The 26,251-nt window shown below is 38.3% G+C and overlaps 1 protein-coding gene across 1 annotated transcript; it reads left to right on the top strand.

Moving 5' to 3' along the window:
- The first annotated feature begins 1,251 nt into the window (after positions 1 to 1,251).
- On the top strand, positions 1,252 to 24,363 carry LOC118814039 (WD repeat-containing protein on Y chromosome-like). The gene is made up of 23 exons (XM_036579707.1): positions 1,252 to 1,338; positions 1,504 to 1,639; positions 1,939 to 2,057; positions 3,405 to 3,508; positions 3,767 to 3,956; positions 6,413 to 6,518; positions 6,736 to 6,820; positions 7,248 to 7,363; positions 7,545 to 7,618; positions 9,906 to 10,036; positions 11,122 to 11,189; positions 11,308 to 11,456; positions 11,732 to 11,869; positions 13,758 to 13,868; positions 14,657 to 14,884; positions 16,070 to 16,198; positions 16,729 to 16,866; positions 17,851 to 18,066; positions 19,073 to 19,228; positions 20,462 to 20,630; positions 20,771 to 20,903; positions 22,150 to 22,306; positions 24,226 to 24,363. Exons 1-23 carry the CDS (start codon positions 1,252 to 1,254, stop codon positions 24,361 to 24,363), a joined length of 3,078 nt encoding a protein of 1,025 aa, XP_036435600.1.
- The last annotated feature ends 1,888 nt before the right edge of the window (positions 24,364 to 26,251 follow it).

The following is a 26,251-nucleotide window of genomic DNA, read 5'->3' as shown; positions in this document are numbered from 1 at the left end:
GTTTTTGTCATTATGAAGCTGTTCTTCTGCTATGGTGAGGTGTACCAAAGTTCACTTCCTCTAATAAGCTTAGACACCGGATGTGTGATCAGCATCTTTTGTGTGGCCTTGCATCAGGGCATTTCCCTTTTCTTTGGCCTAAAGAATAAGAAAAAGGACCTATTCTGTCTTCAGTCCACAATGACTGCTTGTTCAGGTGGTAGCTAAATAAAGAGGGCTTTATAATTTTCATGCACACCTTCAAAACCACTCTAGATGTGTTAAGAATATCAGACCTCTTCTAGGCTATGACAGGAAGCCACATCTATTTTTTTTCTTTCACACAACTTATGCTGTTTGTGGAGGACACGAACGTCCGTATGTGTTCTCTTCATCCAATTGCTTTGGAGAATAGTTTCGACTACCAATACAACAATACAATGCAAGATTCATCCTGGAAGTTCCAAGCTAAGCATCAAAACCTCACCAAAGCATGAGCCATTACTGTATTGGTAAATCTCTCAACTAAAATTAGCACAAATAAAGGCAATTGTGGTATCAAAGAGCTGTTGAACTCTGGAACCACCAGTTTAATGAACAGTACAGTATGTCACTTATTTGGTCAAGCCAAAAGCAAACAGTGTACAGAACAAACTGAATGGAAGATCACCTTCATACATAATATGCAAATAAACCATGAATGGTGGTTCCTTATTAAAGAGACTGGATCTTCTTGGTTTATGTTTTGTCTGCTCATTTGTACGTACTTGAATTACATTGTATATTTGTTGTAAAGATAAATTATGTCAAGTGACTGCTTAAATGTGAATTTTAACTTGATTATTATGTGATCAAATCTGTACGCATGTGTTTATAAGTGAGGCCCCTGGTGTCTGAGGATCATCTATATCTTGTGCTTGGTTCAAATAAGTTGTTTTTAAAGAAACTTAAAAATGATGTAAGTAAAAACATCTTAAATCTAGTTAACGTATCTAATATTTCTTTTGTTTCTTTGTTAATTTTTTATTCACAATGACATGTTTCACTTATTTTATCTGAAGATAAAAAGTAAAAAAAAGTCTAGAAATTAGTTCAATAATCGACAATCTCAATATGAAAATATCTAAATCAACTGATAAGATAATCATGCTGCACTTTGTGTTTATAGAACAGTAGAGTCGTCACTTCTATTTATACAAAATCCCTCATGCTGTGGGAATTGTGATGTCATCAGCACATCAGTTGTGATTGCTGATATTGTTCTAGAATTCTATGAAGTATCTGTTTGGAGATTTGGCACTGAGGCCATATGTGGCCATCATAAGCTGTCGTGGAGAAGTTCACCTGGGTGTGGGGCTGGTTGGTTTGTGCAAAGAACACTTTGCCTTGCTAGTGTCACCTCTGAAGGGTGGAAGCCAAAGCAAACCACAGCCATGGTAAGTCCACCCCCCACCTTGCTACATAGTATTTTTGGGAAGTTTTTCTTTTATATTTAGCATTTCTTTCGAATCTCATGTGCTGTAGGGAGGGGCACAGGGAAAAAGTGCGTATGGAGATAAGGAAATACCAGCGCCAAGTCATTTGGAGGACCAGATCAATGAGCAGCACCTTCGCCTCATTGAACGAATGTTCAAAGAGGCAAATAAAACAGGAGGCAAAGGTGGGGAAAGTTGAGATATCTGCTACATAGGTTAATCAAATATTGACCTCATTTTCCCTCATAAATGAAATTTTGTATTAGAAACTAAAACTTGTCTAGTATCAGGCAGTATACCAAGATCTAAGATACCTTCTAATAGAAGTGTCCCTACCTGTGTCCCTCTATGTCTGCAATTTTCAAAATTTCCTTGCCTTTGGTTCATCTTTTAAACTTATAGTTCATATCCAAAAGGTTTGGATTTATCTCCTGGTGTGTTAATCTTTGCTTATTTTTATTCTTTTCTCACAATTTTATCTCAGGTCTAAACATGAAGGATTTTAGAGAGGCCATGAAGAAGATCATGAAGGATGTGGAGGATGAAGATATTGACATTATCTTCATGAAGGTGGACTCCAACTGTGATGGCATTCTGGAATGGGTAACTTAATATCAAAATGGGCTAGACTAATCAGATCACTTTGAGCACTGGAATATCCAGGGGAGTGAAGGAAGGAAGTTTTTTCCTTGTGTAATCTTTAGATGCAGAAACTAAGGGTCAGATATTCACATTTCTCATTTGTGCCCAATATTTTCTCTGTGATGTTTTGCGTGTTACTAACATTGCGCTACCAGTGACCTATTTAAACAGGTTCATTTCCGATAAACAGGTTGTTTTCCAATAAATTTAAAAAACCTCTTCATACATTAGTATTATTTCATTTGTGAATCTACAAGCTGTATAACAAGATTTTTATGAAAGCGAACAGAGCAACTAAAGTTGCCAGTGGGCTTAAAATGGTCTCCTATAGAAACCATTATAGAAACAGATCTATAGAAACGGGTATGTGGACTGTTATCAGTCTTTCTTTATTTAGCCTATTAGTTGTTGAAAACACTGAACAGGGCAGTTTATTATTCTTTGGCTCTGTATGAACTGTAAAACCTTTGGCCACCTGAATTCTTTGATAGATGAACTCTTAATCAGTCAATCACAGCTGCATTTCTGAAAAGTAAACATATAGACTACATAAAACTTGGTGTATTTATATGTATAATATGTCCACTTAAAATAATTCTGCATGATGATATACATGTGTTTGATGAAATCACAAATGCACAACAACATTTAAAGGTGTATGCAAAAGTTTGGATGCCCAGTCAAATTACGTTTTGTTGATTTTCTAAGATAAGCGGTTTAGTGTGTGTGTGTGTGTGTGTGATTTTCTAAGTAAAAATAAGTAACACATCCTCTACACAGAACACACTTCTACTTATTTTTGTAACAGTTACTGTTAATTTGCCGAATTTAACAAACTGGGCCAAATAAACACAAAATGTGGCCTGTGCGAAAGCTATAGCACATTTTATGTTTTGTTTTTTACAATTTGTTAAACTCAGCAAATAATTGCAAATTGTGCACTAAAATGTGCAGGAAAAATGCCATTTCAAGTGTTCTCTCCGTAGAGGAGAGAAAATTAACAGAACAGGTAGCTTGACCCAGGGGGTGTAAAAGGATAGCTTAAAAATATCTAAGGGAAACACTGCAGTGCTTTCTGAACTTTACATGCAGATATTGGAATGTGTTAGTGTTTTTAGGTGTGTATTTATTAATATGTCTTTGCACAGTAAGTTGTTATTATTCTGGTACTGTGCAATTGCCATGTAATTTGTGCCTCACTTGTTTTGTTTGAACCAAAATCAATTCAGTTAAAAAATTAGCTTTCTAATGAAAATTGACTTTTAACTTCAATAAGCCACAATTTTGTGCGTTTGATTGATTTCCCAGGAGGATTATCTGGACTACATGTTTCTTGAATACAAACAGAAAGACATTCTGCAGCAGAAGAATCGGCTACTGTACTTCCCCAAACCTCTGAAGATTGTTCCTGCGTAAGTACAATGTCTCCTTCAAATGCTTCTGCAAGAAAAAAGTGTTACAAAACATTATTTCATAACACATTGTCACCCTTACACAAATCCGTACCTGCACTGTTGGACACTTAGAAATGCTTAATCCACCATTAGAAACCTTTTGTTTGAATATTTTCCTTATACAAATCTAGTAACAGCCCCAAGGGTGAATGAAATAATACAGCACAAGTGGCAATACTCTATCACTCTATCGTACTCTATCGTTCATCTATGCAGAGACCACCATGACATCATTGTGCAACTACAGTTCTATTCTTTCCAACACCCTGCTGGTGACAAGAAGATGGACCCTGGAGAGCATGGCACGGCTGTGGGCTCGGTCAATGGTGGCCGATATCTGTCCATCAGTCAAAATGGAACTCTAAGCTTCTGGAGTGAGAGCTTCAAACTACAGCGAACTGTAAATGTGAGTGTGCTTACTATCTACAAATGATCATTTTCTCTGTTGTAGAAGGGGATGAGGTGACAGTGAGGAGCGGATTATTCAAATGGAACTCACTTGCCGTCTGTGGGTTTGCCTTAGTCAGCTAATCAGCTAGCCATGCAAACTTTAAATGCAAAATGTTTTTAAGAAGTTTGAGCATAACGTACATACAGTCCTGTGGAGAAGTACAGCCCTGTGATTTTTTTTTTTACTTTTTCAGCATGTTTGGACATACAGATAGCTGGTCTTCATTTAAACAACATTGATAGATAAAGGTGATATAATTTAACAAATGGCATGTAAAATCAACGTTTTATATTTCTCTTATGTAAGTGAAATAAACAGAAATGCAGTTTCTTTATCTGGAAAAAGTAAATACACCCCTATATATATATATCTCACTTCTTCAGATGTGTTGAATTGAAATCAGGTGCCTCCTCCTGATATCTGGTCTGGTTTGCTTTTTGTTATCCGATTTTGTGGCATCACGCATACATCAAAAGAGCTCTGTGAGGCCCTCAGAGAGAAGGTAGTAGATGCCTGTGAGTTTAAGCTTCCAAAATTTTAGAAATCAATCCTTCCGATGTCCATAAGATCATCTTCAAGTAGAAAATATTTAAATCCACTGCCAACATGTCCAGGACAGGCCTCTCCAGCAAATTTAACCCAAGAGCAGACCGTAACATGCTAAAAGAAGTCTCCTTTGTCTTCGTATTAAGAACCCCAGAATTTCATCACAGGGTCTGCATGTAGCTCTTGCCACTGTGGATGTCACAGTGCATGTGTCTACCATTAGAATGAGATCGCACAAATTTGACCTACATGGGAGGTGTGCCAGAGGAAAGCATTTGCTGTCTGAAAAGAACATCAGAGCAAGACTGCAGTTTGCTAATGAATATCTAGACAAGGACCAGAACCTATGCTATGGACAGACGACTCAAAGATAGAGTTGTTTGGCCACAGTGCTGGAAACCTATTGTTTTTATTCTGCATACACTATATTGCCAAAAGTATTCACTCACCCATCCAAATCATTGAATTGAGGTGTTCCAATCACTTCCATGGCCACAGGTGTACAAAACCAAGCACCTAGGCATGCAGACTGCTTCTACAAACATTTGTGAAAGAATGGGTCGCTCTCAGGAGCTCAGTGAATTCCAGCATGGTACCGTGATAGGATGCCACCTGTGCAACAAGTCCAGTCATGAAATTTCCTTGCTACTAAATATTCCACAGTCAACTGTCAGTGGTATTATAACAAAGTGGAAGTGATTGGGAACGACAGCAACTCAGCCACGAAGTGACAGAGCAGGGTCAGCGGATGCTGAAGCGCATAGTGCGCAGAGGTCCCCAACTTTCTGCAGAGTCAATCGCTACAGACCTCCAAACTTCATGTGGCCTTAAGATTAGCTCAAGAACAGAGCATAGAGAGTTTCATGGAATCGGTTTCCATGGCCGAGCAGCTGCATCCAAGCCTTACATCACCAAGCACAATGCAAAGCATCGAATGCAGTGGTGTAAAGCGCCACCACTGGACTCTAGAGCAGTGGAGACGTGTTCTCTGGAGTGACGAATCACGCTTCTCCGTCTGGCAATCCGATGGACAAGTCTGGGTTTGGCGGTTGCCAGGAGAACGGTACTTGTCTGACTGCATTGTGCCAAGTGTAAAGTTTGGTGGAGGGGGGATTATGGTGTGGGGTTGTTTTTCAGGGGTTGGGCTCGGTCCCTTAGTTCCAGTGAAAGGAACTCTTAATGCTTCAGCATACTAAGAGATTTTGGACAATTTGGGGATGGCCTCTTCCTGTTTCAACATGACTGCGCACCAGTGCACAAAGCAAGGTCCATAAAGACATAGATGAGTGAATTTGGTATGGAAGAACTTGACTAGCCTGCACAGAGTCCTGACCTCAACCCGATAGAACACCTTCGGGATGAATTAGAGTGGAGGCCTTCTCATCCAACATCAGTGTCTGACCTCACAAATGTGCTTCTGGAAGAACGGTCAAAAATTCCCGTAAATACACTCCTAAACCTTGTGGAAAGCCTCCCCAGAAGAGTTGAAGCTTTTATAGCTGCAAAGGGTAGGCCAACATCATATCAAACCCTATGGAATAAGAATGGGATGTCAATCAAGTTCATATGCGTGTGAAGGCAGACGAGCGAATACTTTTGGCAATATAGTGTATTTAACTGCTTGCATACTTCTTTTAAGTGTATTAGTCATGCTGCATTAACATTTCAGTTTTGGACTACTTTTATATGTTATTTGGTAAGTTCAAATGAGATATTGAGATATTTCATACTGTAAATCCCCATATATGCTTTAAAATGTGAATTATTTTTTGTAGTCATCCATCTGTTCACTGGTGTGTCCATCCTTTGCACTTATTTATTGTTGTGTGTGTAGCTGACTGTGCTCACTGAATACTATTCAATAGATCAGTAAGATGGCACACACTGCTGGCCAGCCCATCTCGGTGACAAACATGCTCTGCTTGGGTAACATCAACCAGCTCTGTATCTCATTTTCTGGTCGTGATATAGGTGAGTATGTTGGTAAGGTTCGAATAATTGGCCTTGAGTGAAAACAGCTCATTTGATTTATTTGTATTATTATATGAGACTTAGCTCTATATACTATATACTGCAATTCTGTTCTATTATAATTTAGACTAGTGGTGCCCAAAGGTGAAAGCAGTACAAGAAATATAGACTGATTGTCCAGTCTCTCTTCTTATGTTTGATCTATGTGTGTTTCTAGAGTTCTATGATGTTAGCGTCAGTAAATGTGAACTGATTTACTCTCTGTCTGGGCTGGAGGCCAACGTGTTGGTGATGGACTATTGGTAAGTGCTCAGTCACCTCTTAGGTGTCCACTATAGTGAAACACACCATGCTTAACCAGAACAATCCCATTGCACATTCAGAGGGTAATGTGCTGACAGTCAAAACAGTTGGAAAAATGTAATGTAAATACAAATGGCGCAATGCTACTTTCTTTTCCGATACCATCTAACATCCAAGCTATTTTTAACTGAAGAACATCTAAAAATAGGCTATCAAGTTGAAACTGCTCAAACACAATACTGCCTCACAGAAAGTAAATACATCTTTAAATGTAGTATAGTGCAGTGCCAAAGCGATTAGACAGTTATTTAAGAGTGTTCTGTATTTTTCACTTCTGTTTAAAAGCCTTCTTTCAGTGCTTAGTTTTGTTACAGTTATTTAACAAAATTGTACTGTAATACAATGAAGTCTGTCGTTGCTGTTCAGGACTGATGGGAAGAGAGGAATTTACTCATTTGGAGATTTCAACGGCACTGTTTTCATATTCACTTCAGCGAATGTGGTGCAGAATGGTCTGTTCAACAGTGTAGCATTTAAAGCTGGTATGCAGAGGTCTTTATCACGCTTACTTACAGTATCCCATTCAGCAGTTTTATGCATTTTTACGGTAAAATAACATTCTCATGTCTCTGACTGTGCTGAAGTGTTCAACTTTATGCAGTGTGAATGAAGGGATGTTTTCATTATTAATATTTTATTTTTTTTAACCTGTTTTCTTTTGAGCTGGAAACATACCCCGCATAGCTGTGAGCAACCTACTGAAGAACAGCTGCATTCCCTTTCTCTGCTTTAAAGTTGTAAGTAAAGAATTCTGAGCAGTTAATACCTCCTTTTATAATCCTCCGTATTAAGTTCAGAAGATGAAGGTTTATCGGTGAAAAATAAAGTGAAAATATTTAGAGCAGCAGAATATGTAGTTGCTTGTAGAGCCCTGATTTTTATTTGTGTGTGTGTGTGTATATATATATCAATTTAATTAATTGTTAATGCCCATTTATTGATGCACAACTTTTGGTGGCCATCCTCAACCCTTCAACAGCGACTTTCATTCAATATATATCAATGTTAATTCCATATATATCAAAGTTTATTAAATATTTCCTGTTTGGCTTGTGTATATATATATATATATATATATATATATATATATATATTAGGGGTGGGAATCTCTAGGCACCTCACGATTCGATTCGATTACGAGGGCTGCGATGCGATTATAAAATGATTATCGACGCATCTCGATGCATCTTTTTTTTCTATATAGCATTTCTATTTTCTCACTGTGTGAGCTCAAGTTTCGAGTTTATTTGTCATTTGCACAACATGTCAGGATATTTATGCATTGAAATGCTTGTGGTGAGGCTCAGCTAATCACTCTACAGAAAGTAAATAAGTAAAAATAAAAATACAAGAAAAACCAACTGAAATATATTAAATATACACAAAATATACACAGAATATAGAGACAATATACATTTTAAAGTGACTAAGTGAGTCTGTGTTATTGTTATTTAAAGTGACTTGGTACTTTTAAAGCAAAGTATTTGTAATGATCCATAATGAATTTACTTCCAATATCTTTTTTAATAAAACAAATGGAAGTGATGTGGCAGGAGAACTAGAAGGCTCTCATTCAGTGCTCTCGTTTGGAGATGCTGCTGCTACTCATCTGCGATAAAATGCGCAGTTACGGTGAAATAAGATCCAGTGGTGATGGATGTCCACGCAGCACATTACAGCTATTCTACCCGTTTTCTTTAGTGATTTTATAACTTCGGTTTTGGTCTCGTTGTAGAGACGAGGGGGTGGGGGGGGATCGCTGTGTCAGTAAAGTATCTTTGAGACGAGGCGCGTGCAACATAGTGCGAAAGCCCTGTTTCGCAACGACTGAGAACCAGTGTGCAGACTGCAGCTCACATAGCAGCGATGCATTATTCGCATTTATAAGCAGCGCAGTTGGTTTCCTGGTACGTTAAATCTGCAACGAGAGACTGTCAAACAGTAAACAGTGGCGAAGCTGAAGTCACTTCTCTTTCGAATTCTCCCGTTCCACCTTAAATGGTGCCGCATTTACATTCGACGCCGCAGTTAGAATTTAAGGTGGAACGGGTAAATTCGAACAAGAAGCTGGAGAATAAGAAGTGACTTCAGTCTCGTAAAACAGTCGTTAAGAGACATTTAACTGATCTACTTCTGAGGAAAAGTTTTCTGGCCGAGATGGGAGGAAAGCGGCTATAGCTAAAGCTTAAAGCAGAGCGAAGTAAGTCCGCGTTTCCGTTTACATTGTTTAGCCTATACTAGGATATCATCACATACTGGACATTAAATGTTGCGGCTCCCAAGGTGGTTTGATTTTTGTTGAAAGGACAAAATGTCTCTTCTTATCATTTGTGTTGTGACTCCTGATCTAACCTGGCTTTAATGCAGAGGGAGCCGGTCGGATTTTTCGCTCATCCAGTTGTGTTTTTGTTATGTGCCGCCACAGACTGGCCGCGTGCTCTACTTCCGCATTTCCAAGTTCCGCCTTTTGCGTTCCGTCAACATTACGTTATAAACTAAATATTTAGAAAATCGATTTTTGAGATTTATGATTCGATTCAGAATCGTTCACGTCCGCATTGCGATGCATCTAAGAATCGATTTTTTCCCGCACCCCTAATATATGTGTGTGTGTGTGTGTATATATATATATATATACATACATACATATATGTATAATATATATATATATATATATATATATATATATATATATATATATATATATATATATATGTTCGCTATTCCTTGACTTAATTTTCTTCTTATTTAACCTCAGTTTCTATATTTGTATTCCTGTATATAAGAATTTAGCATGTATTTCATTTCCTTTAATTGTTTTGTTTATTGTGTGTGTGTGTGTGTGTGTGTGTGTGTGTTTGTGTGTGTGTGTGTGTTTTGTTTATTGTTTATTGTTTTCTTTTTTGTTACTGTTTTATATTATATAAGGCTGCCTTGTGATACAAAAGTTGCATTGCTGTTCATCTTTTAATCATTTTTCATCAATCACTCCTTGACTCCATCTTATTTTCTCATGTTCAATAGCCGCTCCATAGCGTCTGGATCCGTCAGATCCGCTATATTCCCGATCTGAACTCTGTCGCCACCTGCTGTACTGCAGACCGCACTACCATGGCCCTCACTACAGTGCCCCACTCCAGCATATGCAAAATTGAGTAAGAAACATGTTTATCCCCCATAGCTTCTGTATTCTAGTCAGGAATGTTTTGGACCACACGTCATGCTTCATTTGGGGCAGAAGAGGATCCCTGTAACACTACAAAGGTTTATTCTGAAGAAAACTTTATCACTTATAAATATTTGTGTCAGTATTGCTTTAATAATAATGCCATTTCTCATGCCTTTTATCAGTTTTGACATTGATATGATGTCAGTACTCATCAGCGCTCACTCCTTTCAGTTGTTAAAGCCACTTTTAGGCCAGAAGATTTTTTTTAGTTCCTTTTGACAATAGTTTGGACAAGAAAACTGCCAAAATAATAATTATCCAAATGCTTCTCTTCATAGCGAGTAATATTTGCTGAACATAAAGCTGAGTGTTGAAAAATATCCTTAAATGGTAAATAAATGCTTTATGCTAGCAATACCTGGTATTTTTCTTACTCCATAGAAATGTAACTGAGAATTCTCAAATTTTGAAAGAAGATAAATTATCCCAAAAATGTGCACTGCACTAGCCAGTGTAGGTCACTGCATATTGTTAAAGGGGAATTCTGTCTGTTTTTTAAACTTTCTGCATAAATCTAGTGGTTGAGACATAAACAAAGTCATTCAGAGTTGTTTGATGTGAAATGTTTCATTGTAGAGAAGTCTACCATGATAGGGACCAGGAATTGCTATAGTGTACAGTACAAGTCTACAATACAAATAAAGCTATTTTTATTTACTATACAGAATCACCAGTGAACCTTCACATGTCTTCTGAGTTTTATTTGTAATGTTGATAGTGGTAAAATAGTGGTAAATATGAAGGAAAAAATGTTTTTGGCTCAAAGCACCCTGCATGTGTCTCTTCACCATGAATGGATCTTTAAAAATATGTTTTAACTAATTTCATGTAACAACTTTCTGTGAGGGAGGCATTTAACAGACTCAGTAAGTTTCTGTAGAACAGAACATTTCACATCAAACCACTCTGAATGACTTTGGATCTTAACCGTTTATTTGTGCAGACATTTTTTAAGGATTAGTGGAATTCCTCTTTAAGCACTAATTTAAGCTTATGTTTACATGTTTACAGCACTGCCCGCTTCCATGTGCAGATGGGCATTATGTGCTTCGATTACTCACCTGAGTTCAATATCCTGGGTTTGTATACTACATACCTAATCATGCTTGATAGTCGGTTTATAGAGGTTTATCGAACGCATTGAGTTTCCTGAATGTTACCTTCATGCTGCTCATTAGTGTTTGTGTGCTGCTGCAGTGACAGGAGGTTTTGATGGAGTAATCCGTGTGTGGAATCCATATGTGACCTCTCGGGCGACATCTCAATTGAAAGGCTGTTCTGCCGCCATCACGCACTTAATGGTGAATGGCAAACAAAACATAGTCATCAGCGTTTCCAAAGACAAGGTGAGTCAGACTATTCTGTAGATTTTTTTCTGATATTATGATGCTTTTTTTTTTTCTTCTTTCAGAACCACACATTTTCCCTGTGATTTATCATTGCTCTGTGTAGTTTATTTTTATTGTGTAACCTTTTTTAAAAACTCTGATTACTCAGTTAATTTTCCAAATAATTGGTCGATTACTTGATTACTGATATAATTAATAGTGACAAGTTCATGCTCTGTTTATGAAACAGTCTTACGGGGGCCTGTGTTTGTGTATGTGTGTGTCCATTTTAGAGTGTGTGTGTGTGGGACTTGCAACATTGCAAGTGTGTGCAGAACATCCATCCCAGGAACATCAGATTGGGTCGATTCCCCATCTCTTGCACCTACTACAACCACAACACCAACACTGTTGTTCTGGCTACATACAACGTAAGTTCTACTACAGCTACATGATGCAGTTTTCTTATGTGGAAAAAGTAAGTACACCCCCATGTATATCACTACTTCAGATGTCAACTTTAAATCAGGTGCACCCAACCAGGTGCTAATTATTAGAACACCAAATATCCAAAATATTGTAAATCAGTCGTTTCACTGTCCAGAAGATCATCTACAAGTGGAGAAGATTAAAAAACACTTCTAATTTGTCCATGCCAGGCCATCCTAGCAAATTTAACCAGAGAGCAGACCATAAGATGCTAAAAGAAGTCTCTGAGAACCCCATAATTTCATCACTGGAGGTAGCTCTTCCCTCTGTTGATGTAAAAGTGCTTGCATCTACCATTGCAAAAGACTTCACAAATAAGACCTACATGAGAGGACCACCAGGAGGAAGACTTTGCTGTCTAAAAAGATCATTGGGGCAAGACAAAAGCTTGGTAACAAACATCTAGGCAAGGACCAGGACTTCTGGAACAACATGCTATAGACAGATGAGTCAAACATAGAGTTGCCTGGCCATGGTACTTAAAGACATGTTTGGCAAAAAATAGCAAAAACAGCATTTGATCAGAAGAACGTCATAACAGCTGTAAAGCAAAGTATGGTGGTGGAAATGTTATTGTTTTGGGCTAATTTGCTGCCTCAGGGCCTGGCCAACTTGTAGTCTTTGAATTAACTGTGAATTCTTTCATACCGGAGAGTACTTGAGGAGAATGTGAGACCATCCATAAAAAAGTTGAAGCTGAAGAAGTGGACCTTCAGCTTTAACTTTTTTGAAAGTTGTATGTTTGGGATCATGAAATCATGATCAAAGAGAAAAAATCAACACTTACATCGCTCGTTTGGAGACGAATGGACTTATTCGCATTTATAATCACTCCAGCTGGTTTCCTGATACGTTTAATCTGCAGCGAGAAACTGTCAAACACTAAAAAGTCGCGAAGCTGAAGTCAGCTTCATGTTCAAATTTTCCCATTCCACCTTAAATGGTACAGCAGTTACATTCTTGCACCTCAGGCAGTATTTAAGGTGGAACAGGATAATTCTAACAAGAAGCTGGAGAATGAGAAGCGGCTTCAGATGTTGACAGACATTTTACAAGTAACTGTTCTACTTTTGAGGAAAAGTTTCCCGCCAGAAGTGCAAGAAAAGTGGCTATAGCTGAGCTAAAGCTTAAAGCAGAGCAAAGTAAGTCTGCGTGTTTGTTTATATTGTTTTGTAGCCTGTACTAGGACATTAGCACATATTGAGACATATTTACAACCAAGATAGTAAAGTGGACATAAAATATTGTAGCTCCCGTGGTGGTTACATTTTTATTGAAAGGACAAAATGGCTCTTCTTAACATTTGGGTTGCTGACCCCTTGCCTAATCAAAGCCCAGATCTGAATCCCATTGAAATGCTGTGGGGGATTTGAAACAGGCTGTACCTGCAAGAAATCCCTCAAACATTGCACTTTTGAAATAATTCTGCATGGAGGAATGGGCAAAAATGTCTCCCCATAGTAGTCAGAAACTTGTCGACAGTTATAGGAAACACCTACATAAAGTTATTTCTGCTAAAGGGGGCAGTACAAGTTACTGAAGCCAGGGGTATACTTACTTTTTTCAAGAGACAAAAATTAGATTTTTTTTTTAAATATATGATTTCGAAGTCAGATTTCCATTGTTTTTGTTCTATTACATAACGCTTATCTATACTTACTGTTTGTCTGAAGATGAAATACTGATATGCCCACATATAAAAAAAAAAAAGAGAAACATTTCATGGGGTATACTTACTTCTTCACATTAATGTACATACAAACTCTCACACAAAACAGCATCCTGTTGTTTATATGTGTGTTTTTGTATTTGTGTGGTAAATATGTGCAGATTGGAGTTCTTCAAGGGCTTGTGGATGGCAAAGACAACACCATGGCTGAAACAGTGACGTCTCATGAGCAGCCTGTCTGTGCAGCTCTGTACAACGCTAACTTCAGACAGGTCAGACATCAGCTGAGCAAGATCAGCAACTGCTAGACAAAAACTAAATCCATCCATTCCCCTGCATCCATCTACCCATCTATCCACCCATCTTCCTCCCCTGCATCCATCCATCCCTGCACCTCTTTTTGTATCCATCCATTTATACCATACATCCATCCATCCATTCATTCTTTTTGCATCCCTCCATCCATCCATCCATCCATCTTCTCCCTGCATCTGTCTATCCACCCATATCTGCACCTCTCCATGCCTCCCTGTGTGCACTTCTCCATCCATCCATCCGTCTATGCATCCACTTATCCATCCACCTAGATTCTTCTTGCATCTATTCTTTCATCATTCATCTATCCATCTGTCCTCTCCCTGCATCTCTCCATCCAACCCTGTCTGCACCGCTCCCTGCATCTGTCCTTCCATCCATCAATCCATCTGTCCTCTCCCTGCATCTATCCATCCACCAATCTCTGCACCTCTCCATGCATCCCTATCTACACCTCTCCGTCCATCCATTTATCTGTCCATCCATCCATCTATTCATCCATCCTCCTACATTCTTCTTGTGTCCATCCTGTCATCATTCATCTATTCATCTTTCTACAGCTGTCCATCCATCCCTGTCCGCACCTATCCCTTTATCTATTTATCCATCCATCCAGCCATACATACATAAATACATACAAAATCCATTCTGCCTGTCTCTTCATCCCTCCTTCCATCCATCTATTCATCCATCCCTCCCAGAAGGTCTCTCACTGGGCTTCCCTCACCTAATGCATTGCCTGCAGGTGGTGAGTGGATGTCGTGCTGGTGAGGTGAACGTGTGGGATATCTTGAGTGGAGAGAAGGTCATGCAGTTCCAGGCCAACCCCAAGCAGCCAGTGGAGGTGACTGCCATGGCTTTTGATGGCCTAAAGCGGCGCCTTATCACTGCCTCTACAGACGGCATGCTGCGTCTCTGGAACTTTAACAATGGAGCGCTGCTCAGACAGCTCCCTCTGGTGGACAACAGTGAGGTGGGAAACGGCTTCAGTTCTACCTTCAGTTCTAGTACTCAAACTTCCTAATCAAAACTGCTCTCAGATCAGCAGTTGGGAAACACTGAGTCCCAACTTTACTATTCCACCATTCTAACTGAACTGTTTGTTGATTGATAGATTTCAGGGATCCTGTACATTAATGATAGGATCTATGTGTCTGGTTGCAGCAAACGAGTCATCTCATATCTGTGAGTCTTTCACTGAAGTACAAATATCACTGAAAGAGTAAAAGATTTCTCTCTGTATTTATTTTAAATAAACTGAATTGTAAGTTGTACTCCAGCCTTACAGTACCAATTTCACTTGCGTTATCTGTCATTTCACAAACTACTAAACTTGATTACTGTTCTAACAGATTTTATTTCATGTGTTTCCACTGTTGTACACTAGTATTCTTGATCACTTTTATCTGCCTTCAGCTGATTATTTTCTCTCTCTCTCTCTCTCTCTCTCTCTCTGCCTCTGCCCACCGCCCCTCATCTCTCGTTTTTTTTTTTCTTCCTGTCAATCACTTTCTCTGCCTTGATCACTGTGCAACATAGTGATTTTAAAGACAATAGGACAGAGATTGACTATCGTGTATGGAACCAGTACCACACAGAAGATATTTCCTCCATGCATGTTCATGGGAACGAGCTGTTGGTAACATCCTCCTTTAACAGTGACATCATCATCTGGAATGTTAACTCGGGCCAAGCTGTCTGCCGTTTAAACGCAAGCAAGAGTCCACTTTTTCTAGTTCCAGTTAGAGTAAGTGTGAGAATACAAACGTATATTCACTGCACACACTTTTAGTTGTACATTCTGCATATACTGTATGTACTTCAGTACTTGATTGTAACTGTACTTAACTTCCTTTGCATCTGTTATATTACTTGCAAATTGTTTGTGTATTGTCTGTTTTGTGTGTGTGTGTGTGTATGTGTGTATGTATGTATGTGTATATATGTATGTTTGTGTGTGTATATTATAGGATTTAATTTTATGTTGACTCCTGCCTCAAGACAAATTTGTTGTACATCTGGTACTTACGAATAAAGATTGTGATTCTGATGACCTGTTACTGCAATGTGAACCATGTTTGCATTTACATTTTCACATTTCAAAATGTAATATTAAAATATATTATAAATATAGTATATTGTGATATATTTTCAATACAATACAATGCAGGTGATGGATAGTGGCAGTAGGGATACAGATACCACTCAGAAAGTTGTTCTGAATGTCAGTCACACGAAGTCCAGTCGACGCAATATTGTAAGCCCTCCTCCATCCAACTATTCACAGGTGGGAGAACCATTTGTGTGTCTTTTCACTTTCTGTGACATAATGAATAGGGGTTCTTTAGAAACCAGTTCGATGCATTAATAAATATCAAATGACCTCATGATTCAGTGCAGGCATTTTGATACAAAATTAGAATTACTTAAAAAAAAATACACAAATGTGACTGGATGAACTGTTTGCACAGTAGTGAAATATAGACAGTTTTGGATTTGTACATTTAAAAAAAATAGGCAGACAATTTTATTCTGATGAAAACATAAGAGCTTTATGAGTATTGTTATAATCAGTTATAATTGATGCTAACATTAGAAACGTCAGCACCTTCAGAGCAATGCAGGACTGTTTTTTTTACACCCATAATAGTGAGCTATTTTGTAGATGACTTAAATGTACTTTTGTATGTATTTTTCCACATCATCTTTCATTAAAGAGTACATATAAATTGGCTGTTGTTTGTTTATACACACTTTTGTGGTTTTTATTTCCATTTTAACAATTGTAGGGTATGTTTACATATATTGTGTCTTTAGGCTAGGCGGTGTCGCTTCCAAGCTCCATTTCAAAGTGGGTCTGGGATGGATAGGATTAAGGAAGCTCTGCAAAAGCCCAAAGAAGGCAGCGTAGTCAGTGCTGTCAATCTCAACACATCCAGCATAGCTGTAGTGAAGGTACTGGACAATAGTTGTTATTTTTAGGTGTCATGTTGTAGGTGTATTTACTTATGGGAGACTATTAAAATTTTGACCAGATGTAATTATCTTGGGACTTGCTACATGTACTAACTTTCACTTTAAGGACAACTTTGAGAAAACAGTATCACTCGTGAATATCTTAGTGCTACTTTAACAAATACCTGAATAGCACAGATTAGCACTCAAATGTTTCCTGTTTATTAAACCACTTCTGAGGCAAAGTATTTTCAGTATGTGCTTTTAACAATACTTTGAAAACTAGCAAATTGTTATTTAGGTCAAATCTATTCTTCATAACAAGGAAGACACTGTAAAACTGTTAATGTCACCAAAACCTTAGCAGATATTTTGGTCGTTCTTGGCCATACAGTGTCAAATGGTGAAGGTGGGGCTCTATCATTTGCTCCTTTCCATGTAACCACTTTCATCCGCATACAGCACTGTGCAGAAGTTAGAGACCCCCTTTTTACAAGACGAAAATTTGCAAATCAAACAAAGAAGCTGCTGGTGTTCTCTAAACAATGGACTGCCCCCCATAGTCCAGTCCTCAACATCCTTGAATGTGTTTGGAATTACTTGGATCAAGGAAAGCAGGAAATACAAGCAGTGTCAAAGACTGAACTTTGGAGGTGTGGACAAATAATCCTGCAGTTTTTGTTGAAAAACTGAAAGCAAATCTCATGACAATAATGGAAACTGAAATAAAAGCAAAATGTGGACACACTAAATATTGAAGTTGATAGATTTAATTGTTGAATCGTTTGTGCAATTTTCTGTTAAATATGTTTTCTGTCTTTTTTTCTGACACTGGAAATTTAATGACTGTTTTGACTGGAATTTACATAAATGAAGGGCAGTCTCTGACTTTGCAGAGTACGGTGTATAAAGTCAGAAACTCTGAGTTTCATCTGATGTCTGGTCGTTGTAGGCCTCTTCTCATGTTTCTCTTGCTCTGGGTAGGTTTTGTTTTTGAACACTCGTGAGATGAGTCCCGATACAGCCATCCTGCTGAGCAGCGCAACAGATGGCTACGTGTATGCCTGGTCCATTAGCCAGAGTGGGGGCCTCCTAGGGAAGTTCAGGCCAGCCCAGCGAGATGACCTATTCATCAGCTCCATGTCCACTGACTCCCGTGATCAGATGCTGCTGACTGGAGACAGCCATGGATACATCATGGTGAGTAGAAGAGAGGGCTGCAGATGTACATTTGCAAATCTCAGTATAAGATGTAGGACATTTCAAAGCTAAACTATGTATGTTTTGAGGATTTGGAGACCTCTATGGTGGAATGTGTTAGTGCATGCAACATGCAGAACATTATTTTGTAACACTGGTTGTGCTTCGAAACCCTTCACTGAGTGTTTAAAGAGAACTTGGTCAAAACTTTGTGAAGGATGTTTTAGAGGATGTGAGTGAATTATCTACTATTGTCATTATCATTTTCACCAGTATAATGTTGATTTTGCATTTGAGACCTAAACATTGAGCAGGACCTTCTTTTTGAGCTTATGCATGTGACGTTAATACATTAAGACAGATCACGTGTCCTAAAAACGTCTGCAATATCAAACTTGACGCCGCTGACTTTTAAATGACTATTTCAGGCTTTAGAGGGTGACTCGCAGTATCATATGTACACCACATATTTGCATGTTTTTTCCTGATGCAGTAATACTATTTTTTTAAATTATGCTAACAAATCTTACATAGTGCAGTTTTAGAAACACAGTTAGAAGCAGTTTTGGAATCATTTGAACACTGACAGTCTGAGGTGTTTAAGCTTTTGTTGGCTTGTTACAGGTAAAATGCTGCACACTTCTTGGTGTTGTCAGTATCATTTTTTTCTTTGGTAGCTCCCCCAAATATTCTCAATATGGCCTTCTACTATAGGACTGTAAGTCTTAAAGCTATTTGTTTGGCAAAAAATCTAATTTAAATACATATCCCCTTACATTAAAAGTAGTTGGTCAGCTAATGTTTGGTGCATGAAGTTTGTGTACTGTCATGTATGAAAATGACAAAAGTATGGCAAAATGTAGGTTTCAAGATCACTGTACTATTACTATATGTACATGGAATGTAAGCTACATATGTAAGGTGGAAAATTGTGGAAATTTTTTTTCCAAACTAATGCTTTAAAGAGTTTTCTGTCTTTCTTACTCTGTCTTCACTTTCTCTGTAGTTGTGGGACATAGAAAAGTATTGTTACCAAATGCACAGACAGAGTTTGTGCGAAGATAAAAGCCCTGGTGAGGAATCTCTCAGGCTGTGGGAACTCATCCCGTACTACTGCAGGGTGCAGGGTCCTCGTGCAGTGGGGGTGCAGCAGGAGAAAGAGGTACGGGAGCTTACATTCACATGGCCACGTGGCATGGTCAAAGTGAAAAACATGCTAGAAGTCATGTTAGCCATTAACACTAGCTTCTGTGTTATGGCAGGGTATTTTATAACATGCAGTCGCTTTTACATTTTGCAGTACACATCAAAATTACCTTGGAACACATAGTTATAGTTCAGTACATAATCAAATAAAAAAAATAATCTACACTATTTTCTGTTTGTACTTTTGTCCTTTAGCCTTGTAGCTCAGGTGCAAAACTAAAAAAACAACCTTCATGAACCAAACATGTCTGATTGATATATCAATCAGACATGTTTGGTTCATGAAGGTTGTTTTTTTAGTTTTGCACCTGAGCTACAAGGCTAAAGGACAAAAGTACAAACAGAATTCTGACGTCAAGATGGCTGCTACTGCTACTTCTGTGTTTTGCAGTGTAATGTATGTTTGTCCATTTGTTTCATAACAGTATATCCTACTGTGTCAGAAACCACATAAGCAAGTCTATATGAAAGTATTTAAAAGGGAATTCTTTGATTTTTCAAAATGTTGGCATGATTTGATCATTAAGTCGTAAACGAAGTAATTCAGAATGGTTTGATGTGAGATGCTCCATTCTAGAAAAACTTACTGAGTCAGATTTGTTTACAGTGGTGGTGATAGGAACCAGACATCTGAAGAATTTAATGCCTCTACAAGCTACATTGCAGAAATGTATTACATGAAAAGGTTACACATATGTTGCCTTATGTCTGAGACAAGGTTTTATGATAGCTTTGAGATAAGGTTTTGTCCCAAAATATATGTAAATTTCTTTTTCCCCATTTTACCACTCTTTCACCTTTATCACATATAAAAACTCACTGGCCAATTTGGACATTAAATAAATGGCTATACGAGTAGACATCACAATCCCTGGTTCCCATCGTCCCTCACTGTAAAGAACGCAGCTTATTTTCAGGCATGTGTGATAATTTAGGCATGCAGTTTAAAAGATGTTTCCATTACTGGTAAGCTACATTACCTCTGTAGCTCTAGCAATCGTCTTATAAACATGGCTTGGTTGATCAGCTACATTTTGGGTAAGTGAAAAGGATGTAAACTAGATTTTTTTTCCAAATGATCTTTTTTAACACACAACTGAATGCAGAAATATGAATAATGAATCCTTATTAAGAAAGAAATAGATTGAAAACTGTATTTTGAAATTAAATCCTACACATAATCCCTCAGGTGATAGACGGGTGGAGCGTGTCTCTCACCCCTCCTGAACTGCTGAGCTCATGGCGTTGTCACCTTAAAGGAATAGCGCACCTGGAGTATGTGGAACGCTACCATCTCATTATTACAGCAAGTGTAGACTGTAATGTGCGTCTGTGGACTATTGCTGGACACCACATAGGTACACATGCCTTGCTATAGAAGCCTGAGATGGTTTGAAAATTTATGTTGACTTTTTCACATTACTTTTTCCTAGAATCGTATGAGCCAAGAAACGGTTAGGAATCTTTTTTTAAAATTGCACTAATGTGGGCTATACAGGTACCTTTGGGCAGAGTTGTTGGCAAGTGGGCAATCTTGATGCCAGGCCCTATGAGCTGCCTCTGGACCTGAGGAGAGCAGGTTCATTCCAGACCCTCAAAGTGCTTAACAAGGGACGACGTCCACACTGGAGGTTAGATTGGATTACACAGACAACAAATCCACTTTTACTGAAAAACCTCTTCTTTTGACGTGTGTTGGCAACTATACAATTTTCTTTGGACTACAACAGTGGTTCCTAATGCTGGAAAAAATGATATGGAGGAAGAAACAATATTTTGGTAATTGAAAATGTTTTTAGTGTAGTCAATCTATCTAATATTTTTCATTCTGAGATTGTTGTAAGAATATTATGAGATTATTTTACTTTCTAGACATTAAAATTGTCATATTATCGAGTGTAATTGTATTATTGTATTGACAGATAACGTTTCTTGTTTTAAGACATCTAGAGAAATTATTCTATTGGCAGATAATTTTGCTTGTCAAGAAATAATGCTTGAAACACGCAAAAATATAGAATAATTTCTGTAGATAAAATAATTTAAAACAAGATATACAACATTCTTTATTTGTTTTAAATACTTTTATCTGGAGAAAATATTCTATAATTTTATCAACAAGATTTAAGATCATTTCATTTGCCAAGGTATCATTTTTTGCAGAGTGGTCTTGAAGTACCCCTGCCCTGCACATTATTATGTTGGCCTTGCACACACTCAGTTTTGAGTAGGGCTAAATGATTAATCATTTTTAGATCAAAATTACAATTTGAAAGAGTGCCTTTTTCAAATCGCAAGAGAGAGAGAGGAAGTTTAATTATATCCCACAGAGTTTAACATTGTGGGGAATTGGGAAAGTGTAGCCTAATAACAGAGTGCTCTTCAGTTGGCACTCTGGCACACTACACTCAGTGTTCAAGTCGCATCCAAAAAAATGCATGTGCTGGTCTTCTTGGCAAAAAAAAGCCTGGAGCGTAATTTATAGAAAATAATTGCATTTAAATCTTAACTGCATTATTGCTCAGAAAAATTGCAGTTAGATTTTTTTCCCCAAAATCGTTCAGTGCTACATCAGGAAGGGATTCTTAATTAGATGATTAGTTGAGTGAGTTGTGTTAGAGCAGAAAAAAAGCAAAATATGCAAGACAGGAGTACTCCAGGTCCAGGGATGGAAACCACTGCTGTAACAAAGGCAAATGAATAGTCAGTCATGATCAGATCTAAATGCAGGAACACATCAACCATACCTGTGTTTGTTTGTTGGGAGAATCTTGAATGATCTCTCTTCATTTACTCTTGTTCACTTTACTGTTTACCATTACCACTTAACCATTAGTCAGTTTTTCTTCTGTTTTTTTTTTATTTTTTATTTTGAAGGTCTGTCAAGTACATCTTGCCAATCCTGGCATCTCAGAGACGGCATCAATCTTCCATGTCCAAGGAAGATCTTTCGGCTGCAGACGCCAACATCAGCACCTACAGCCTTGAGCAGATCGACCACACCTGGACAGTCAGGCAGGAGAGGGGCAAGCAGGTGAGACTGTGTGCAAATACACTTAATATGTATATATAAATGTACACACATACACACATTAGTATTATGAACACCTCTTTGTAGCGTCCATTTTATCAGCTGCACTAACCTCACAGGAGCACTTTCTAGTTCTACAATTACAGACTGTAGTCCAGCTGTTTCTCTGCATACTTTGTTACCCCCCTTTTACCCTGCTCTTCAATTGTTAGGACCCCCACAGAGCCACCACAGAGCAGGTATTATTTGGGTGATGGATCATTCTTAGCCTCAGTGGCTATGTTAGTGTGTGTTGCGCTGGTACGAGTGGATCAGACACAGCAGTGCTGGTGGAGTTCCTGTGGGGGTCCTGACTATTAAAAAAACAGGGTGAAAAAGGGGGCTAACAAAGTATGCAAAGAAACAGACGGACTACAGTGTGTAATTGTAGAACTAGAAAGTGCTCCTATAGGGCAAGTGGAACTAATAAAATGGAAACTGAGTGTAGAAACAAGGAGGTGTTTGTAATAAAGTGCTCTGACTAATGGAAACATTATGCCACTATGCTCTCATTATGCCCGTCACAACTTCAGTAAAAGTTCTGTCTTGGTGACAAATAATTTCTTGTTTTATGCTGCAATGAAACAATAGAAGCCATGTTGCTCCCAACAGGTTCATGTAGTGTTGCGTTCTCAGTTAAAATTACCATGTGTATCGTATGAACATTACAGGGCAAAACAACTTTTGTCACTGACTAACTTTTGATTAATCGTTGCAGCCCTTGTTCGTACATTCTGGTTCCTCAGTCTACCCAGTTTGGTTTTTACCCAGTAGGTAGCACTTAAGAGCTTTGTTGGTGGCAAAATGAACATAAAACAAGTTTGTTAAAACTATACTGATTTTTTTGTTAAAATTGAAAGAAGTAGCATTACTGAGTCAGGTGGAAAAAAACATGGTGTCCATGCGCTGCTGCAAGTCACCCTGTAAAGCGTGAAATTATCATTTGAAAGTCAGAGTTGTCCGGGTGGATTTTGCAGGACTTTTTCAGACCACGTTATACTTCTTTACATGTTAACGTCACACGCACAGGCTCATTCACTTCCGTCCTCGGAAAATATGTCATTCACCAAGTCGTTCATCCCGTTTTAAGTTATATTTGAAAACTCTAAGCGCACTTACAATCATCAGTTTCATCCTCAAGGGGAAGGGGTTCAAAGCACAACCCATATTACTAAATCTTCTGCCACACGTGTGCAATTACACATTCCCACTAAAACATTTCTCCAAATCTCCAAAACTTACATGATGTAGCTTTAAAGATGACATGAAAATGAAAGTCTTTCTGCTCTTTCTTTGGATTCCATCATTAAAGTCCAGCAGTATTTTGGGAGGAGCTTATAAACAGAAAGAGAGACATCACGTACCATCCTGTGCACCTGATCTATAAAATAGCCTCAGTAACAGAGGGCAGGCAAGCCACATGGCAACCTCTTAATACTTCTGATAACTACTTTATAGCAAATAGGTTGCACCAGCAACACCCAGTTTCATTTAGTCTTTACAGTAATGTACTACACCAAGCTACTTCTCTTTTTAAGCTTACTTAGTACAAAGTACATCAAACCATGGATGGAGTTGGATCTGTGTAATGGCAATTATTGGGAAAATATTAATTTTAATAGTAATTGTCCTTATGAATATTGGTGCCACGAGTCAAAATCAAGCAGACAAAATCTAGACTGTACTGAAAACATGCAAAATACTGTGAAAAATTTCCAGTGCTGTTGCTATGGTTCTTTCATCCATTCAGTAGCAGTCACCAAACCCATTTATCTTCTCCTTTTCTTTTTTCAAAAAGGTTTAAAATCAATGATGGAATAACTTCAACCTGCAAGGGTTTCACTGTCTCTGATTATATGTCACATGTGTTTGTCTCTTTCAAGCTACGGGTCTATAATGCGATGCACTGCACCGATCTCCTTCCCATCATCCAGCACCCCATGCCTGATATTCTAAAAAATCACCAGCAGAGGATGCCCAAGACCTCCAAGACAGGCCATAAGCAGAAAAAAATCCTTTAGACAATGTTCCACCACCCACGACATGGCATGACTTGGGTCCAAAAGATCTGTTACTGGTCACCTGTGCTAATGGCTCTCACAAATGCAAATGATTATTAATGATTATTAGTCCAAAATAACTCCTATTCTTCTTTTATGATACAAAGCTTTTAAATTAACAAAAGAAGCTTACAGGAAAGGAGCTTGGGAAGCTTTTTTGAAAGGTCTTGCATGTATAAAGTGCAGACATAAATGTCATGTGGTCTTCAAAATCTTCCCCCTGGATAAATAAACAGTCATGCCATATGGTTAAAGCATCAGCTTGTGTGTCAAGTATCAGTTTGTGCATCTTGTTACATATTTTATTCCTTTGTATGTACATTCAGAAAGAGAAAGCATAGATGGCTACTGTAAAAAAAAAACAAAAACAAAAAAAACGTTTAGGGCAACACTTTAGTTTCTGGGCACTGAGGCTTCACAAACTAGTTTAACTTTTAATTTTGCAAGATGAATTACTTCTCCCAAGGTTTCAATTTCCTCAACATTTGGGAAACTGTAGGTTGTTGGTTACATGGTTTAATGTCCAGCTTCTGAAGTCCAGGGATCTCCTCTCCGGCTTGAATCATACGGAGCACTTCTGCGAATGAGAGGGGATCACCCTGCTCTGGCACGAATTCCTTATTTGACTGTGTTTGCTCCTCAGAGCCACAAATGTTGTTCCCTTGCCACAAGTTGTCTTTAACACAACTTGTGTCTGTAGCAACTGTGACATCTCCATTTGAGACCGTTTGTAAATCCTGTTGTCCATCACGCCACTTCTGGAAACCAATTAAATCTACTGGCTCTATGAACCTACAACAAATAAACATGGTAGACTGGTTAGCCTGCTTAACCTAATTTGTATTTTCCAGTTTAACTTAAAGACAGGCAATATTGGAAATTCTGACATCACTATTGTTGAAGATATTCTCACCATACAGGATATGTATCATGATATTTAGTTCTTCTGAGGTTTGTGAACAACCTGCTATGTACAGAATGCTCCAGCAAAACAGGGTGACGTTTAAAATTTAAAAACAAGCAGTTTTTATAGCTGTTTTCAACTGTGTAGTTGGCAGAAGCAAACTATGTAATAAGGAACAAAAGGGAAAAAATCCAAAGGAAAAAAATGAAAATCAATCAACTGGTAAAAAAATACGTGAATAACGTAATGGTATATTGAACTTGTTACTTGGTGCTCAAAGGTTCTGTTTCTGTGTGTGTGTGTGTGTGTACGTATACACACTTACTGGCCACTTCAGTAACACAACACCTACATCTTTCATCTTCACTCACACACACACACACACACACACACACACTGACTGGCCACTTCATTAAGAATATCTACCTTGTATCTACACTCTGTCCATTTTATCAGCTCCAATTTGTAGTTTTGTATGTACAGACTGTACTCCATCTGTTTCTCTGCATAATTTTAGCCCTCTTTTACCGAGTGCATCAGACATAGCAGTTTTGTTGGAGTTTTTAAACATCATCTCCACTCACTGTCCACTCTATTAGACACACCAACCTTGTTGGTCCACCTTGTAGATGTAAAGTCAGAGACAGTAGCTCATCTGTTGCTGCACGGCTTGTGTTGGTCATCCTATAGTCTAGTATATAATGTATAGTCCTATAGACTATCCTGTGATCCTTCATCAGTGCTAACAGGACACTGTTGGCCAGATGTTTTTGCTTGGTGGACTATTCTTAGTCCAGCAGTGAAACTGCTGTTTGAAAACTGTCTGATTCTGATCCACTCATACCAGCACAGCACACACACCACCACCACGTCAGTGTCACTGCAGTGCTGAGAATGATCCAGAACCCAAATAATACCTGCTCTGTGGTGGTCCTGTGGGAGTCC

The sequence above is a fragment of the Colossoma macropomum genome, unplaced genomic scaffold (assembly GCF_904425465.1).
Source record: "Colossoma macropomum unplaced genomic scaffold, Colossoma_macropomum, whole genome shotgun sequence".
NCBI classification, from domain to species: domain Eukaryota; kingdom Metazoa; phylum Chordata; class Actinopteri; order Characiformes; family Serrasalmidae; genus Colossoma; species Colossoma macropomum.
Note: the sequence above shows the minus strand (reverse complement) of the source record. Positions and strands in the feature narration are given on the sequence as shown.

What these genes read in the sequence shown, in the direction of transcription:
- LOC118814039 (XM_036579707.1), top strand. Translation starts at nt 1,252, where the DNA reads ATGAAGTATCTGTTTGGAGATTTGGCACTGAGGCCATATGTGGCCATC. An exon ending in TTGTTCTGGCTACATACAAC is followed by an intron (nt 11,870 to 13,757) that starts GTAAGTTCTACT and finishes AAATATGTGCAG; the next exon opens with ATTGGAGTTCTTCAAGGGCT. An exon ending in TATTGCTGGACACCACATAG is followed by an intron (nt 20,631 to 20,770) that starts GTACACATGCCT and finishes TGGGCTATACAG; the next exon opens with GTACCTTTGGGCAGAGTTGT.